The 15,879-nt window shown below is 40.8% G+C and overlaps 1 protein-coding gene across 1 annotated transcript in view; it reads right to left on the reverse strand.

Moving 5' to 3' along the window:
• ncapd3 (non-SMC condensin II complex, subunit D3) overlaps nt 1–15,879 on the reverse strand; it is a gene marked incomplete at both ends in the record, with an annotated part of 48,378 nt that overhangs the window by 18,086 nt on the left and 14,413 nt on the right. The window contains 11 exons of the mRNA XM_079248706.1: nt 1,226–1,340; nt 2,548–2,655; nt 6,811–6,920; nt 6,998–7,095; nt 7,179–7,370; nt 9,532–9,752; nt 9,881–10,015; nt 10,118–10,191; nt 10,683–10,775; nt 10,958–10,996; nt 12,758–13,010. Of these exons, the coding sequence (XP_079104832.1) occupies nt 1,226–1,340; nt 2,548–2,655; nt 6,811–6,920; nt 6,998–7,095; nt 7,179–7,370; nt 9,532–9,752; nt 9,881–10,015; nt 10,118–10,191; nt 10,683–10,775; nt 10,958–10,996; nt 12,758–13,010 (1,438 nt within the window). The remainder of the gene's footprint in view (nt 1–1,225; nt 1,341–2,547; nt 2,656–6,810; nt 6,921–6,997; nt 7,096–7,178; nt 7,371–9,531; nt 9,753–9,880; nt 10,016–10,117; nt 10,192–10,682; nt 10,776–10,957; nt 10,997–12,757; nt 13,011–15,879) is intronic.

The following is a 15,879-nucleotide window of genomic DNA, read 5'->3' on the forward strand; positions in this document are numbered from 1 at the left end:
ACTTTTATTTTTTAAAGATCCACCATCAGTGCCTTTGAGTCGCCTTTTCTCCATTCTTCTTCTTTTATTTATTTATTCATTTTTATTTATTGTAGATGCTTATTGTTTGTTATTGTTATGTATTTTGTTTGGTTTGGAATAGTAAGACAAAAGAAATATTTGTATTGCACATTCATTGACACTGTGTAATAAAACCTTTGAAAGAAAAAAGTGAATATATTTTCTTACAGTTTTCTGGGTTTTTTTAAAACTTCATTTTTTTGGTTGTTTTAATTCTATTTAATGTTTCTTCTGCATTTTGCGTTGTGTGTTTCATGTGAAGCACCCTGCGGTGGAAAGTACACAAACCTGCCTTGCTTTACTGTGATAAGTTGTTAGATATCCCGGGTTTTATCACTGGTTAAATTGGGAGTTGCTGACTTCTGTTTCAGTTTTGGCTTGATGGTTCTAGGTAAAAAGATCCGACAGCCCACTACTGGACTGGTTTCAGACACCGTGCTCGTGTTTGTTGGGGGGTGAGCGCCTCAGCCCCCCTTTAGCTTTTGTTTTTAACATACCTTCTGCCATTCTGGGCTACTGGAATCCAGTACATATCTAATATATAACGTGTCCTTTGAGCCCTTACTGGTTTCAGGACCATGACAAACCATTTCATCAGGTGTCTGACATGAAGACCGACCTCTTTCTTTTAACTTTTAAACCAAATTTTCCAGATTTTATTCTCCATACATGTTACATTACAAACGTTAATGACTAAATGTTATTGGCAGTGCTGCTCCAGGTGATCATCTCAGCCCTCTTCCTTTGGTAACTGGAGGCCTTTTCCAGCCAGTCCTGCGTTTTTTAGGCCTTTTGGCCACTTTGGCCGGTCAAACTGTGGTTTTTCTGTGTAGGCCTGAGCTTTCTGCTGATGTCTGTTTGGGTTTTGTTGTACATAAACTCTCAAGTTGTCTCCAAACAGCCCAATGGGACAAAGCTGCCCTTTGTTTCTAGTTTATATTGAAGTTATGGAGACCTGCTGGTGGTTTGGTTCCTTCTGTAGTCTGGTTAAGTCCTTTATTTTAGTTTAGCTGTGTTGGCCTCAGCTTCTGCTGAACTGATGGTGATGCTCTGTCACTAAAACAACATGGAAAGTAATGAACCAAAGGTAAACTGTCAGGAACATCTCTGGATTGTAACTTCCTGTAGTTTTTCCCTCCAGATGAGGCCGGAGACGTCCCAGTACCTCTCAGCTTGTCTGAACGTGCTGTGAGGACAGATTCCACCAGCAGCACCGTCCTCTTTCCAACCATGGCGGGACACTGGAGAGACGCAACACCCAGCGTGTGAAGGTGTTTGATCTGGAAGAGAAAACAAACTTCTTCATCACAGTCCGAGTCTGACTGGGACCAGGAGAAAAAGTAAAGCTACACTGGAATGCAACTCATTTTCTCTGGATAATCAAGGTTTATCAAACTCCAGATGGACGTAATCTACCTCAGAAACATGGCAACACACTGTCTCCACACACACACTTAGTCAAAAGGTATGAAACAATAAATTCCCAGGAGTCACTATGGAGACGTCCCTCTGATCAGTGTTATCAATGGACAATAACTCCATATTCTTTAAAGATGCACACATGATGACAGTCTCCAGCCTCAATATCGCTTTTGTTTCCTAAACGGTCAAATATCAAACCTGAAATTCACTTCAGTTTTATCCTGAAAGACAGACTTCTGACAGTTTAAAGAAACAAGATTAAGAAAACATCATTTTTAAAGACACACTTCAGAACTTTCACCATACTCCCCATCAGCGTCGTTACAATTTCAAAACAGCTCGTTCCTCATTATACCGTGAAGCGAAACGTCATGTCGTGTTCCCGGGTGAAAAGGTTGTATAGCGTCGGTTTCTTCACCTCTGGACGCTGTTGGGTAGCAGCAGCTCCAGAAACGCGCATGATGGATGCCACTGTGTCATCTAACACGTCCGTTTTAAGGTCAGAAAGTTACGTAATGAGTCTTTAAATGTTTCTCTAATGGCGTCTTTATGAATCAGTGAGACGATTCATAGAAATGCAACTGATAGTTCTTTACATTAAAAATGTAAAGAACCTTTCCATCCTTACCCATAAATCCACATATACATGACATATTCACATGCACACACACTCATGCACATAAAATGATGTCTCATAAGCAATAAAAAAAAATGTTAAACTGAGATTAAAATAAAAAAAATTATATGGAATTTCTGTCATGACATAAAGTCATATTAAAAAACTGAAAAAGATTTTGTTAGTCCTTATTTTTATTTGGTGATTTCTACATCATCTTCTTCCTGTTCCTCTTCTTCTTCTCTGGATGTGTATCAGTTAAACAGCTCAACGCTGCCCCCACCATTTCCGGTGGTATTGCTCCGTTTTCTGCACAAGCTAAGCTCCTTAAAAACGGATGAAATTACGCGCATTGGCGAAGCAGCAGACAGACCAAACTGTGCGTCTGCATAGCAGTCGAGCAGAAACGGGTTAGACAGTGACAGAAGGAAAAAGCGTGCGGATCTCACCATCAGCTCCACGTTCAGGTTGTTGGCTCCGTTTTCCGTGAGGACAATGTCGGCCAAATACGCTTCGCAGATGGACACCAGTTCACCACAGTGCTGGTTCAGAAAAGCCTGAAGGAACAACGACAAACAACATTTATTTATCTGTTTACGTGAGCTAAATATAAACTGCCGTTATTTCCATTTTTTAAGGTTAGATGTAAAAAAAAAAAAAAAACTACCACGACCACAGTTAAGACTAAACTACTCACGTCCTCCAAACATTGTGACTTCACTAGGAAGTTTTCTCCTGAGTGGAAATGACAACAGAAAATATTCTGGACTTATCGGACTCAACTCCACGAGTCTAATATATAAAACACTGCGTTGGATCAATACTAAAAGTGTTCATACGCCAAATGGAAATCCAGATTTATAAAACCATGCGCAAGACTCACAATTTCTCCTTTATAAGTCACACCTGTACCTCAACGTTTGTGTATAACGTTCCACATCGTGTTCTGTCCTCTACGCGCCCACATCCAACCATTAGCGGTCGAAGCAAAGCACCCCATGAATATCAAGGTGTATCTGAATGAGCAGCTTATCAATGCTATTTCACGATTTACGATGACAAACACGGAGAAAAAGGCAAAGAATCGCGATTTCACTGAGGCAGACGTCGACATGTCGGTGATTGAGGTGGAGATGACAGCAGCGGCGTGACGGATAAAGGGACGTGTTGAGATCGGCCTGGATCTGGCGGATCTGGAGGAGGATGGCTGATAAATACTGTTCTGCAAAACTGGATAGATAATTGGTGAATTGAAAGAAGTTACAAATTTACTGAGTAATTTGTGTGACGTCGTGTCCGACATCTCAAACACATTAAAAGAATTTATTAAAAAATGAACAAAATAGTTGTTTCAAACATGATATATGACAGTTGTTCATATTTAAGTTGGTTTATAGGCCTTTCTACTGTATATTTAATAGGTTATGATCATAGACTGTATATAAAGTGATGGAAGTAGCCTCCGTGACGTCACCCGTAGGTTTCTGAAGAACTGAATTGAAGCTCGGTGGGCGGTTCCTATCATCGCCATCTTGGCAGGAGCGTGCGTGTCGTCTCGTCCAGAAAATACATATATGGGCAAAATGGAAGAGCTGAGGGGGGGGCTGTGAGCATCATGGTGGATGATTAACATCTAGTGAGCTTTCTGTAGCTAAGAGCTAACCGAGCTAACCCGGAGATAACAGGAGCTACCCAGCTAATGGAGGTAAGCGGGCTAAAGCTAAGTCACGTTGTTAACCAGCTAAAAACCGCAGTTGTTTTACGTTCTTCTTACTTGAAGCGGGGGATCGGGTACCTGTCAATCAAAAGGACACGCCCCTAAATATGCTGAATTTTGAGACTTAATTACTTTTAACCGGGCAAGTTAGAAAAAAATTCAGTCCCCCCACAGTTGTCATGAAGGTAAACCTGACCTATTAAACCTAAAATGGATTTTTGAACCAGGCTGTAAACATGTTTATTTCTGCTGTGAAGTTGGTCTTTTTAACATGGGAGTCTATGGGGATCTGCTTTGTTTTGCACCCCTTAGTGCCCTGTTTCTCAAATGGGGGTACACTTGGGGGTACTTCAAGGCATTCTAGGAGGTACGTAAAATGTTTTGAAAATATATTTGTTTTTGTTTTCTTTAAAACATTCTTAAACAATATAATATTTTATAAATATTTAATACATTTCATCCAATGTAAGTATACATTCATAAACTGAATCTCCATTAAAAGTTTAAAAAAAAAAAAAAAAGTAAAAAGTTTAATAAACCAAATGCAAATGACAAAGTGCTGTATTTCATGTTTTGTTTTTTTTTGTTTTTTTTACCAAAAAGTACTTTGCAGCGGTCAGGGGGTACGTGGCTGAAAAAAATATTTTACAAGGGGTACTGTGTTGCAAAATGTTTGTGAACCGCTGCCCTAGTGGATGAGGGGGGAACTGCAGTCTTGCGCACTTCCACATAGGCTTCACTTTTAACCGTCGGAGCCTCCGTCCATCTTTCATATACGGTCTATGGTTCTGATACATAATGGTGACTCGCCAGCAGCATAAATAACTTTGCTGTTAATGTTGAAGTTGATCTATGATTAAAGTTTGATATGGGGTCAAATTAAATGTCTGACAGGAATCATGACGCCATGCGGCTTCTATTCCCCATCTCACCGTCTGCATCACCAGTTTCTTCTGCCTCCTAGAACAGCGTACGGATGTGTCAGAGTTTGTGTGAGAGTCCATACATTCTCTCTCAAGTTTGTTGTAAATCACAAACTGCATGAAAAGTGTCGTTTCAGGACCTGTTTGGTGCATACGCAACGGTTATAAATGAGACCCCAGATCGTCAACAGCAACAGGGTTTCTGGGGCTGTGGCCCGTTTGTGTAAGAAAGCTGTGGTTGAGCCTCTGTTGGACAGAAAAATTGGCTCTGGATCCCACAGTTTTGTCAAATTATCAGCCCATTTCCAAATTAACTTGGGCATCTAAGATTCAGAGAACTGTTTCAGCACAATTACATTTTTATTTTTTTTGGAAAATGGGATTTTAGATCCGTTTCCGCCAGGTTTCAGACTGTTTCACAGTCCAGAGACTGAAATTTTAAAGGTTTTTAATTAGCTCTTCGTAATCACTGATTCTGTGAATTCTGCCTGTGAAGAGCCCCTTCAGCTCTTAGACTTAACATCTCCTTTTGATAAAGTCAACCCCACAATTCTTTTGAACAGACTATGTTGGTGTTGGGGTATCTGCTTTTAAGTGGTTTGAGTCCTACCAAGCATGTAGGACTCGAACCAGGCTGGGGGACACCACCATTGTCCAACCCCCTTTTCCCATGTAGTCCACCAGGGATCTGTCCTGGGTCGTCTGTTGTTTATACTGTATCTTCTACCACTTGGGCAAATTTGTAAAAAACCTGACATAGCATCACTTTTATGCTGACGACCCGCCCATGGCCCCCTGACACGGTTAACCGACTGTCTGCGTCGCGGCCCGGTTAACACTGATCTTGTTTGCTAAAGCTGTTTTTGACCCGAGACCTTTTAGTGCCTTTATGCTCCAAAGTTACCAGCCTTGGCGTCACGACAGACATTGATCTTAAACTGGATAAACAGATTATTGGTGTTTTAATATACTGTTTTTATTATCTTCATCTTCCATCAAAGGTTTTAATCTTTTTCACTGAGTTATGCATGCTTTTCACAACATCTCGGCTACCTCGGCACACTTTATGGTGGTATCCGTTTAGTCTTTGTCCGGGCTGCAGTTAGTCCAGAATGCTGCCACACGACTTTTCACAGGGACCATAAAACATGACCCCCGACCCTCGCATCAGCTGACGTTTCATTTTAGGATTGATTTTAAGATTTTATTTGTTTTTAAGGTTTTACATGAACAGGTCCCACCATACATCACAGGCGCCAAGGTCCAAGGGCCAGTTTTACTTGTGGTACCCAGAACAATACTTTAAACTGGGGAGGACGGAGCTTTTAGCACAGCCTCCACTGTGAAGCGTGTTAAGTCTTGTTAAACGCACCTTTATTCCTTGGCTTTTACCACTGCTTGAGTTGTGTGGTCCTCTGTGGCTTTTATTTCATTAATTTATTTATTCATTTATTTATCTATTTATTCATTCATTCATTCATTCATTTATTGATCAATTTATTTATTAATTCATGATATTTATTCATTTATTAATCATTTATTTATTCATTCATTCATTTATTCATGTATTTATTCATAATTTATTTATTTATTTTTAGGTCGTGTTTTTATAAAAGCTATTGTGGTAAACTGATTGTGTGTGCAGCACTTTGGAATCGTTTTGTTGTGAAATGTGTTGTATAAATAAAGTGATTGATTGACCTGAATCCAAGCAAGAACTTGTGGATAATATTTAGGACTAGAGCAGCTGGAATAGTAATCGTAAAAATAGTTTGTCTGTCATCATTATAAGACCATAGAAAAGTCATGCGGGTCCGGAGGGATCAGATTTCGGTGGTTGAACAGAACGGTTTGGTCTCTCAGGTCTGAAAGCACACAATGGAAACATCCAGATGATGGAGTTCCTGCCAACATTAAACCAACTTCTGCACCGTTTCTTCATCGGGCCATTTATTTACACACATTTCTTCTTATTAAAATCAGTCGGGGATGAATAAAGTATTCTTGATTGATTGATTGATTGATTGCTGTTTGTGAGTAATTACAGAAGAAATGTGGGTGTTTTCTCCCACCTGAGTCTCTTTGATGTCCTCGCTGCAGCCGAGCTGATGAAGCGTCTGCATGGCGGCGCTGATCACTTCCAGAGACAAAGTGAAGGTCTTCAACCACGACATCAGATCAGCTGAGAGAGACAGGACTCAGGACACTTCCACATCCCATCTTGGAATTTTCCCACCATCCCTTTCAGCAAATACTTACCAACTATCTTGTCCTTGGTGTCTTCATTCAGATGAACTGCAATGTCTCCCACAACGGAAAGAATGTGACAGCAGGTCGTCACGTCGACCTCTCTGGCGCTATGAAGACAGAATGAATCCAGACCATTAGAACCAATCCAGAGGAGAAGTCCAGACTGGAAACTGTGTGGCGTCCCGCTCACGTGACCAAGGTGTTCCAGGCATCCAGGATCTTCCCATATGGCAGCGTGGAGGATGAAGTGACCACCTTGGAGAGGAGCAGCCAGGCTCCGGCAGCGTGATCGGCCTCCGTGTGTGAGATTAGGTTGGTGACGAAGGCGGATGTGAACTTGTTCTGTTTGGACCAGATGGTGAAGGCTCGACTGAAATATCGGCTGGGAAACAAACACAAAACACAGATTTCATCATCGTGTGACGTCACCTTTCCAGATATATCCTGATATTTCATATAAAATATCGAAAAATAAAAGAAAAAAACCGAGGAAAGAAGTGATGACAGATGTTCCTTCCTGCAGTCCCAGCGTGGTATTAAAAATCAGTTTTCTGCCAGTGCATGAACGATCTCATTTCATCCTGAAACACTGCAGCCATCAGCAGACAAACGCAGCATTTACCCCAGCAGACCACAGTATCCTGCTGCATCGCTCCAGATCCTCTTTATACATATATGTGTTTGATTAAGAGCAAGTTTCCTCTCACACCGTTGGTAGAAGGCTGGAGATCCAGCATCGTGCTGGAATAGTTTTAGGCCTGAGACTTAGGGTGGATTCACATCAGGATAGTCCGCTTGACTCGACCCGACTGGGGACTCGGCTCAGTTGTAGGGGGGGGGGGATCCATGCCTTTGCTGGATCCATGCCACGCTGTACTTTGTTCAAACGTATGGGATCATATTTGTTTCAGAATCTCCAAGCAAAACTTTTTAAAACTCAAGAAAATAAAAAAACAATTAAAAACAAAACTTTCTAAAACTTAAGTAAAATAAATGATCTCAAAATTAAAAATTATTAATCGTCATGAAAACTATTAGGCTTATATTTGGTTAAATTGAGTAGTTTTGTTTGCAGTTTCCTCTTCCTGTTTCTCTGTTCTCTCTATCTGGTTGTACTTCACAGTCTTTGGTTTTGATTCTTGATTGTTTGGTTTCATTTCTGACACAAGCCTTTCATGGTTTTTTTAAGGGCACATTCCGACTGGCTGGTGAGTTTTGGAGTGACACAGCTGTAGCCCAGATGTTGTTTAAACCCTTGTATGCCAAATTCAGCTTTGAGTTATGTTTACAGTTTGCATCAGTTTCTTGATACAAGTCTAGAGTATAGTTTTATGGAGAAGTGTTTTAACTACTGTGTCCTAAAAAGTAAAAATGGCTGAGTTCATGAGGATTCAGAAGTAAACAGTTTACTCATTTACTCTTTTAATGGTTTTAAGGATGTTTACATTGTTACGGTTAAGCAGCACAGATGAATGCTGATGGTTAAAGAAAACAACCATTCAACAACAACAATTCCACAGTTTCAAAGTCTTTGTCAGAGAATCAGAAGTTGTTTTAATTTTCAACTTCTTAAACTTCCTAAGAAAGTGTTTGTACATCTTATTGGGCTACAGTTGTGTCACCCCAAAACTCACCAGCCAATCGGAATGCGCCCCCGAAAGACCCCGCCCATGAAAGACTTGTGTCAGAAATTAAACCAAACAATCAAGAATCCAAACAAAAGACTGTGAAGCGCAACCGAATATGGGAAAAGAGAGAAAGAGGAAACTACAAACAAAACTACTCAATTTAACCAAATAAAAGCCTAATAGTTTTCATGATGATTAATCATTTTTGATTTTGAGATTATTTATTATACTTAAGTTTTAGAAAGTTTTGTTTTTAATTGTTTTTTTTTTCTTGAGTTTTAAAAAGTTTTGCTTGGAGATTCTGAAACAAACGAGCCAAACCATTAGGAAAATATATCTCCATTCCCACCAAAGGTGGCGCTGCACTAGTATTTAGCAGAAGAGAGGACGACACCCATGTGAAGAAAAAAACTCCTCTTGCGAGTTGATCATGGAGACAAAACTATGGCTGTTTTGGGTTTTTTATTTTGTCTTATACAAGTATACTGCAGAAATACACTGCAGCAATGGACGCAGTATGAACACCAGATGAGGCAGAGGACCCTTAACGCCATCGCTATGTATTTACCCACAATGCAATGCTACGTCAAGTACAGGAAGTGACTTTTTTGTGACTTTGCAGCCTGCTTCCGGTATTTGGTCCGCTTGATACAGACTGAAACCTGCATTTGAGTTTCCAGACTGCTTCTGCCTCTTTGATCTGAATCAGAATACACGTGGTGCATTTACATTTCCCCAAACGAAGTGGACTTTCCGAGCAAACGGACTTGGATTCCAATCAAAAAAGTCTGATGTGAATGTTAACCTGAAACAGCTCAGAACTGCAATGTGCACATGAAACCTTTACCATACTGCAGTGCACAGACTCCACACAACGTATGTAATGTGTGTTAAAACGCAGTACGAAAGCCCAACCTCAGGTTCTGGCACTCGTCACACAGCAGGCCCAGCAGGTCCCAGGTCAGCCTCTCACTGGCATCCATGTAACGACTGGCAGAGTATGGCTTCACCTGACTGAACAGCACCTGCTCTAGAGCCTCTAAAGCCTTACTCTGCACCGAGCTCTCAGAGTCCACCACAGCAGGGACCACACCATGCAGCCAGGCCTTCTGGACCAGCCTGCACCCCGGCTTAGCCTGTCAGTCAGAGGAAATTATTTTCACTTTCTGCACCAGGAGAAACACGTCAGATTTAACATTCTGTTATATTTCTGCTGCTACATGTTATTTTGAGGAGTCTTGTGTGTGCATGTGGTCGGACTCACAGCGAGCAGCTCTGCCACACACTGCAAGGCCTTCTTCTTGACGGACACAGCTGGGTCTCTGCTGCGCTCTGACAGAGTTTCCAGATTCTCCCAGGTCAGAGGGATTACATCGTGCTTCAGGAGACCCACAAAGGCCTGTGGAGAGAATAAACATTAGTCTGATCATCTGCCAAGAGGCGTACGGCTGTTTAATGTTGTCTGCGTTTACTGCAGTGCAAACCCAGCTCATCCGTTTACCTGCAGAGCTGCCTTCCTCACGTTAGTCTTTGGATCTTTTACACGGCGGAAAAGAAGAGCCAGGTTCTCTTTAGCTGATGAAAAATAACAAAAAGATCACCTGAACCAGTCTCAGACATGCTGTATGAATGCTCATGGAACATAACGCTGATTATGGGTGGGAAATAATAATAAAAAAAATTTAAAAATCAAATATCAGGATTTTTTGCTTCCCAATTTTGACATTGGGGTTTTTTTTTTTGAATAAAAATATTGGATTATCAAATTTTTGCGATTTTTTTGGTTTTTATTGATCTTTTTATTTGTCTTCTTGGGCATTATAGCAGCAGAATGATAGTCTGGCTACTGTGTTGTTTTTTTCTTAATTAAAATTAAGAAAAATTACACACAAAAAAAGTTTTGTACTTTTTTTTTGTTTTTAGAAATCAGCTTTATCGAAGAATCATGAGAATCGCAAATTTAAATCGAATCAGCACCAAAACATTGGAATTGAATCAAATCGGGACAAAAGCGTATCGTCACAGCCATAACGATTATATTAACTATAACTAACGAAAAATCTCACCTTCACCTCCGAGGCTGTTGGCACTGCTGATCTCCACAGTCCTGAAGGGCAGAGTTCGGTAGGTTTTCTGACTGCTCTGAGAGCCGAGAGTTGCTAAAAACATTCACACACACACACACACACACACACACACACACACACGCACACGCACACCTTTTAACACACAGCCTACAGAGTCTACATTAAACCAGAGTGGGCAGTAAACTGAGCTGTGCATCACATCAGCATCTAGTTTCTCTTTCATAACTAATTTAATAAGAAAAAATGGGCCGTACCTTCTGTGAGTTCGCCTTCCAGGACAGTCTGGGTCCCAGCTACATCGACAGATTAACAGACACGGTCATAAAAACATGTTAGACTGCAGATAAATAAAACAGAAGAAATGGCATTTGTTTGGTTCCCTATCTGACAGGATAGTAGCTTGCTAACAATGACATCATTGTTCACCTTCAGCAGCTTAACCATTTCTAAACAACGATTGACCTAAAATAGACTTTCAGGCTGGTTTTGGCAACACGGGGATGTAAACTTTGAGCTGAAAATGTCCTGTTTTATTGGTTTTAGCACAACTGGTGAGGCTTTTGTCTCTTTTTTTTAATCCTATTGAGGATCAAAGATGAACAATATGGGAAAAACATTGAAATTTTAAATTTATTAAAGCATCACTGAGATATCAAGATGCAGGAACTAAAAGAAAACCTAGATTTGGAACTGATCAACATCGTTGTTCAATCACTGAAATCTATCAGGCTAATTTGTAAGGAAGTGTAACGTAAGCATGCAGCGTGTTATTTAATGTGTTGATATGACGGTATGTTGTGGAGACCCGGTTGAATGCAAGTAAAAACATGAAGTAATAATCCGTACATCCAAACAATAAAACAAATTTAGCAACTTTGTCACTATATTTAGCAAGTTTTCAGGTCCCTCCGGTCACTTCTTCAAAAAAGCAACTAGCAACAAATCTGGCCGCTTTTTCTGGTGTTGATGGAGACTTTTAGAGACTGATGTGAGAGCTCATGTCGTTCCCAACAAGCATCCTGTTCGCTGCCATCGGCCCCGTCGTCTCAAAGCACTCATTAATAAATTTACAAAAACTAAAAAGTCTAAAATACTTTTGTATCAGCATGCGCCCCAACACGGCTCGCCTTATGTAGGACTGAAGCCCAGACACTGCAGTTGAGGCTTATAAGTTTTTGCGCCTTTTGGCCAAATAAAAAAAAAAAAAGAGTTAACTTTTATTTGGAATTAAACAGGAATTAAAACTTCCATGTGAACGTGGCCAATGATGCGACGCCATTCTGACTCAAATGTAAATGAAGGACCTTACGCACCATTTCTGATCTGGTGAAAAATAAAATTATTGGTATATGTTAAAAATGTCCTCAAGGAGGATCTTAAATTCCACCCGGTCTCCCTTGTTCTGGGTCTAACCAGTCAGCTAATAGATAAATATCAGAAAAAGACTGTAGAACATTATTTTGGTCGCGCTGGATTCCAGATAAAGCTCCGTTAGCAACAGGACGGCATACAACACTAATGGACTACACACCTCTGTGCTTTCTGACCTGTCGTTTGAACTCCAAATCTAATACCTTTGTGGAAATATGGAAATAATTTCTTGGCTATGGTAGCATAAACACATCTGCCTTTTAATTTTTCCCCCGGATGTTTTCCTTCGTTGCCCACGTTGTGTCTGACTCTGCAAAGTACCTCCCACACTTTACTTGTAACTTAAGTTTCCATTACTCCCAGCACCTTTTTTTGTATTTTTATTTAATATTTTTTGTGCTTGTTTGTTTTTTTCTATTTATTGTGGTGTCTAGTTTTATGTCTCTGTGTTTGCTAATATACATAAGATAAAAATTCATTAAAAACTAGCATTTAATTAAGATGTTCATTGTAATTGGTGTAATTCTAAAAGCAGAATGGGAAGGATGTTGATGAAATCAAGAGAATTAAACCAGTTTTAACTTGGTCTCAGCCTATTTCATCGAGCTAGTCAGTATTCATGCCATCCGATGTGCTGTAGGTGGACTATTTTCTCTCTTGGTGTGGGGAGTTTGTGTTCTTACTGGTAGAGAACAGATTGTGGACCGCCCGGGTGACGTTGAGCGAGGGCAGCTCCAGACACTGAGCCAGGCAGGACAGCGCATGGCCTTGGACAGTTGGAGATTCATCCATCCGCCGAGCAAACAGCAGGTCCTGGATCAGGAACTTGTGTGGCAGGAAGCTGGCGAGCTCCGGATCCTGACATTCCTCCAGCCTCCTCTCTGGCTGTTCCAGTAAAACCATCACCACATCCACAGAGAACAGCCGGTACACCATCTACAGAGGGAAAGAATTAGTCATAGAGAGATGATGAACTGTGATCGACAGCTAAGGTGAAGCTCAGTCAGAATGAAACCCAAAGTCATTTTAGTTCAGGGGTCCACATCCAGGGCCTGGGCATCCATCTTCCATACCAGAGAACAGGATTAGAACCCGACAGGTACAACGGGGCAAGTATAGCACAATATACAGTCTCGTCTTCAGGCAAGACCCCTTATGCTACTCTCTAGGTGCATGGGCTTTACCAGAGGGACCTCCTGGCTCAGGTGCTGAGGAACCAGGGCACTATGGGCTATTGAAAGCACACTGACCTGAAAGATAAGAACATGTCCAAGATGAGCACCTGCCGACCCGACACGCCCAGGAAGTATCACCAGAAAGTCTCCTAGCTAATGTCGTCAGAACAATCCCGACTGCCACCATGATAGAAACCAATAGGTTGAAACCCAGTATGCAGCAGTGATCCTGGAGATGCCTGGCAACCGCCTGGTGGTGGAGTAATACCACGCAACCTAACCCATTAACGCTGGACACTGAACAATACTAGAAAAGCAAATGGTAGAAGGAAGCGTCTCATAACAGTGAAGCTCGGTGGTAAAAGATTTGTGAGCAGACCAGACCACCGGTGGTTCCTGAACAGGTTCAGCTCTCCTGGAGCCCATCAACAGGCGGTCCTCGGTTTACAAACAAGTTCCATTCCTACACAGCTGCGTAACCCGAAATTCTGGGTAAGTCAGTTTTTTACCCTGGAATACCTCCTACATATCCCCTTAATCACGAATTAACCATCTAAATACACATATCATCCATTATAGTACTGAAAAACAGTACAGGCAATTAAAATAGACATTTAATAGACATTATAATAAAATAAATATACACGCTCTGAGGGGTCGTCTCAGCCTCCGCGTCACACGTCATAAGGGATTTTACGGAACCTCGAAACCTTTGAAACTTGCTCTATTTTTTTATTTACATTTATTTTATGAGCGCCGTAAAGTTGAAAAGACGCAAGTCAAGAACCGTGTAACCCGAGAACTGCCTGTAGTAGGGCTGCGTATCTTCACTGGTCTCGCTATTTTGTCAACGATTCAATTCCACGATGCACAAAGATTAATTCATTTGTGTTGCATCCTCAGTTTTCTGTATTAGACTGTATATAAAAAAAATGAGCGGAGCCTCCTTGACGTCACCCACAGGTTTCTGAAGAGCTTAGTGGGCGGTTCCTACCATCGCCATCTTGGCAGAGGCAGGCGTGTTGTCTTGCCCGGAAAATACATATGTAGACAAAGAGGTGGAGCTGAGCTGTGAGCATCATGGTGGATGACTGACATCGAGCTAACTCCGAGCTGCTTGTAGCTAAGAGCTAACCCGGAGATAACAGGAGCTAACCAGCTAACGGAGGTAAGCGGGCTAAAGCTAAGTCACGTTGTTAACCGGCTAAAAACCGTGGCTGTTCTACGTTCTTCTTACTTGAAGCGGGAGATCAGGTACCTGTTAATCAAAAGGACACGCCCCTAAACATGCTGAACTTCGAGATTAAATTACTTTTAAATGGGCGAGTTAGAAAAAAATTCACTCCCCCCACAAATAAACGTGTTTATTTCTGCTGTGAAGTTGGTCTTTTTAACATGGGAGTCTATGGGGATTTGCTCTGTTTTGGAGCCCCTAGTGGATGAAGGGGGAACTGCAGCTTTATGCACTTCTGGATAGGCTTCACTTTTAACCGCCGGAGGTTGCCGCTTGATTACAGCACATATTGATACTTTCTTTCTATGTGCATACAAGCAGTCAGATAATCATGAACTCCCTGTTAATTTATAATTACTTCAGAATTTCACTTCATTTCTGACCTTGAATGTTCCATTGCCACAAAACATGAAACATAGTAACTATGCCATGACGTTCTGTTACCAAAATAGCTAAGTAGATTAGAGTGGTGGTAAAATTTCATGCAGTAAAGCATCATGTTTTATATTTTCAGTCATAATCTGGAAGTTAAGATGTTTCTTAACTAGTTGATTTGTAATTGAACATAGAGAATACCGTTGAAGTAAATATTTATTCACAGACAAATTTGTTTTAATCTCCTTAGTGCATGCTAACTGCTAGCTTGCCAATTATATTTTCCATTAGCCTTTAGCTAACTTATTGGTTTTTTGTACATTTTGATGTGCAGTACATGATTTTATTGAGACAAATATATGGATACTGATGTATTTTCTGTATGTCTGCTTAGTTTTAGTTTTCCTACGTAAAGGTAGGAGAACAAATGCATCCTCCGTCTTACTTGGGACTATCATGTCTCTGCTGAGTTGTTGCAGCAAAACAAATCACGCCACACACGCAAATCACACCAGAATATATATACTTTACTTATAACAGATTATGTTTTGCTGTTGCATTAATGCAGAATTGTCCGCATTGTGATGCAATGTAGAAACAATTTAATTAATTAAAAAAGAAGCCCACAGGCTGGTGCGTAAATCTGCCAGAAAACCCAGAACTTTTGCACGTCAGAACATCATAAAACAATGATGCCTTTAATGACTCATAACTCCAAGCTGTGGCAGAAATTAAACAAGTGTATTATGTGAATCTAGAGCAAATGTGGATCGATATGTGAGCTTTAGTTTTCAGCCTGGATAGCACTGACTTTTTAAAAATCAGAGCTTGTGAACACATGCAGTTTAAAACCAGATACACACTCCTTGTTGTATTTAAACTGTGACAGCACTCCTTTAATCCCATCAATCATGCAGCCTTGAATAGACATTTATTTAAAGGGGTCCTATTGTGGTATTTGGAGTTTTCTGAGCTTTCTACAGTGTTACAGTATTGAATCCTCATCAGACATGTGAACGGC

Source organism: Telmatherina bonti (assembly GCF_933228915.1).
Source record: "Telmatherina bonti genome assembly, chromosome: 11".
Taxonomy (NCBI): domain Eukaryota; kingdom Metazoa; phylum Chordata; class Actinopteri; order Atheriniformes; family Telmatherinidae; genus Telmatherina; species Telmatherina bonti.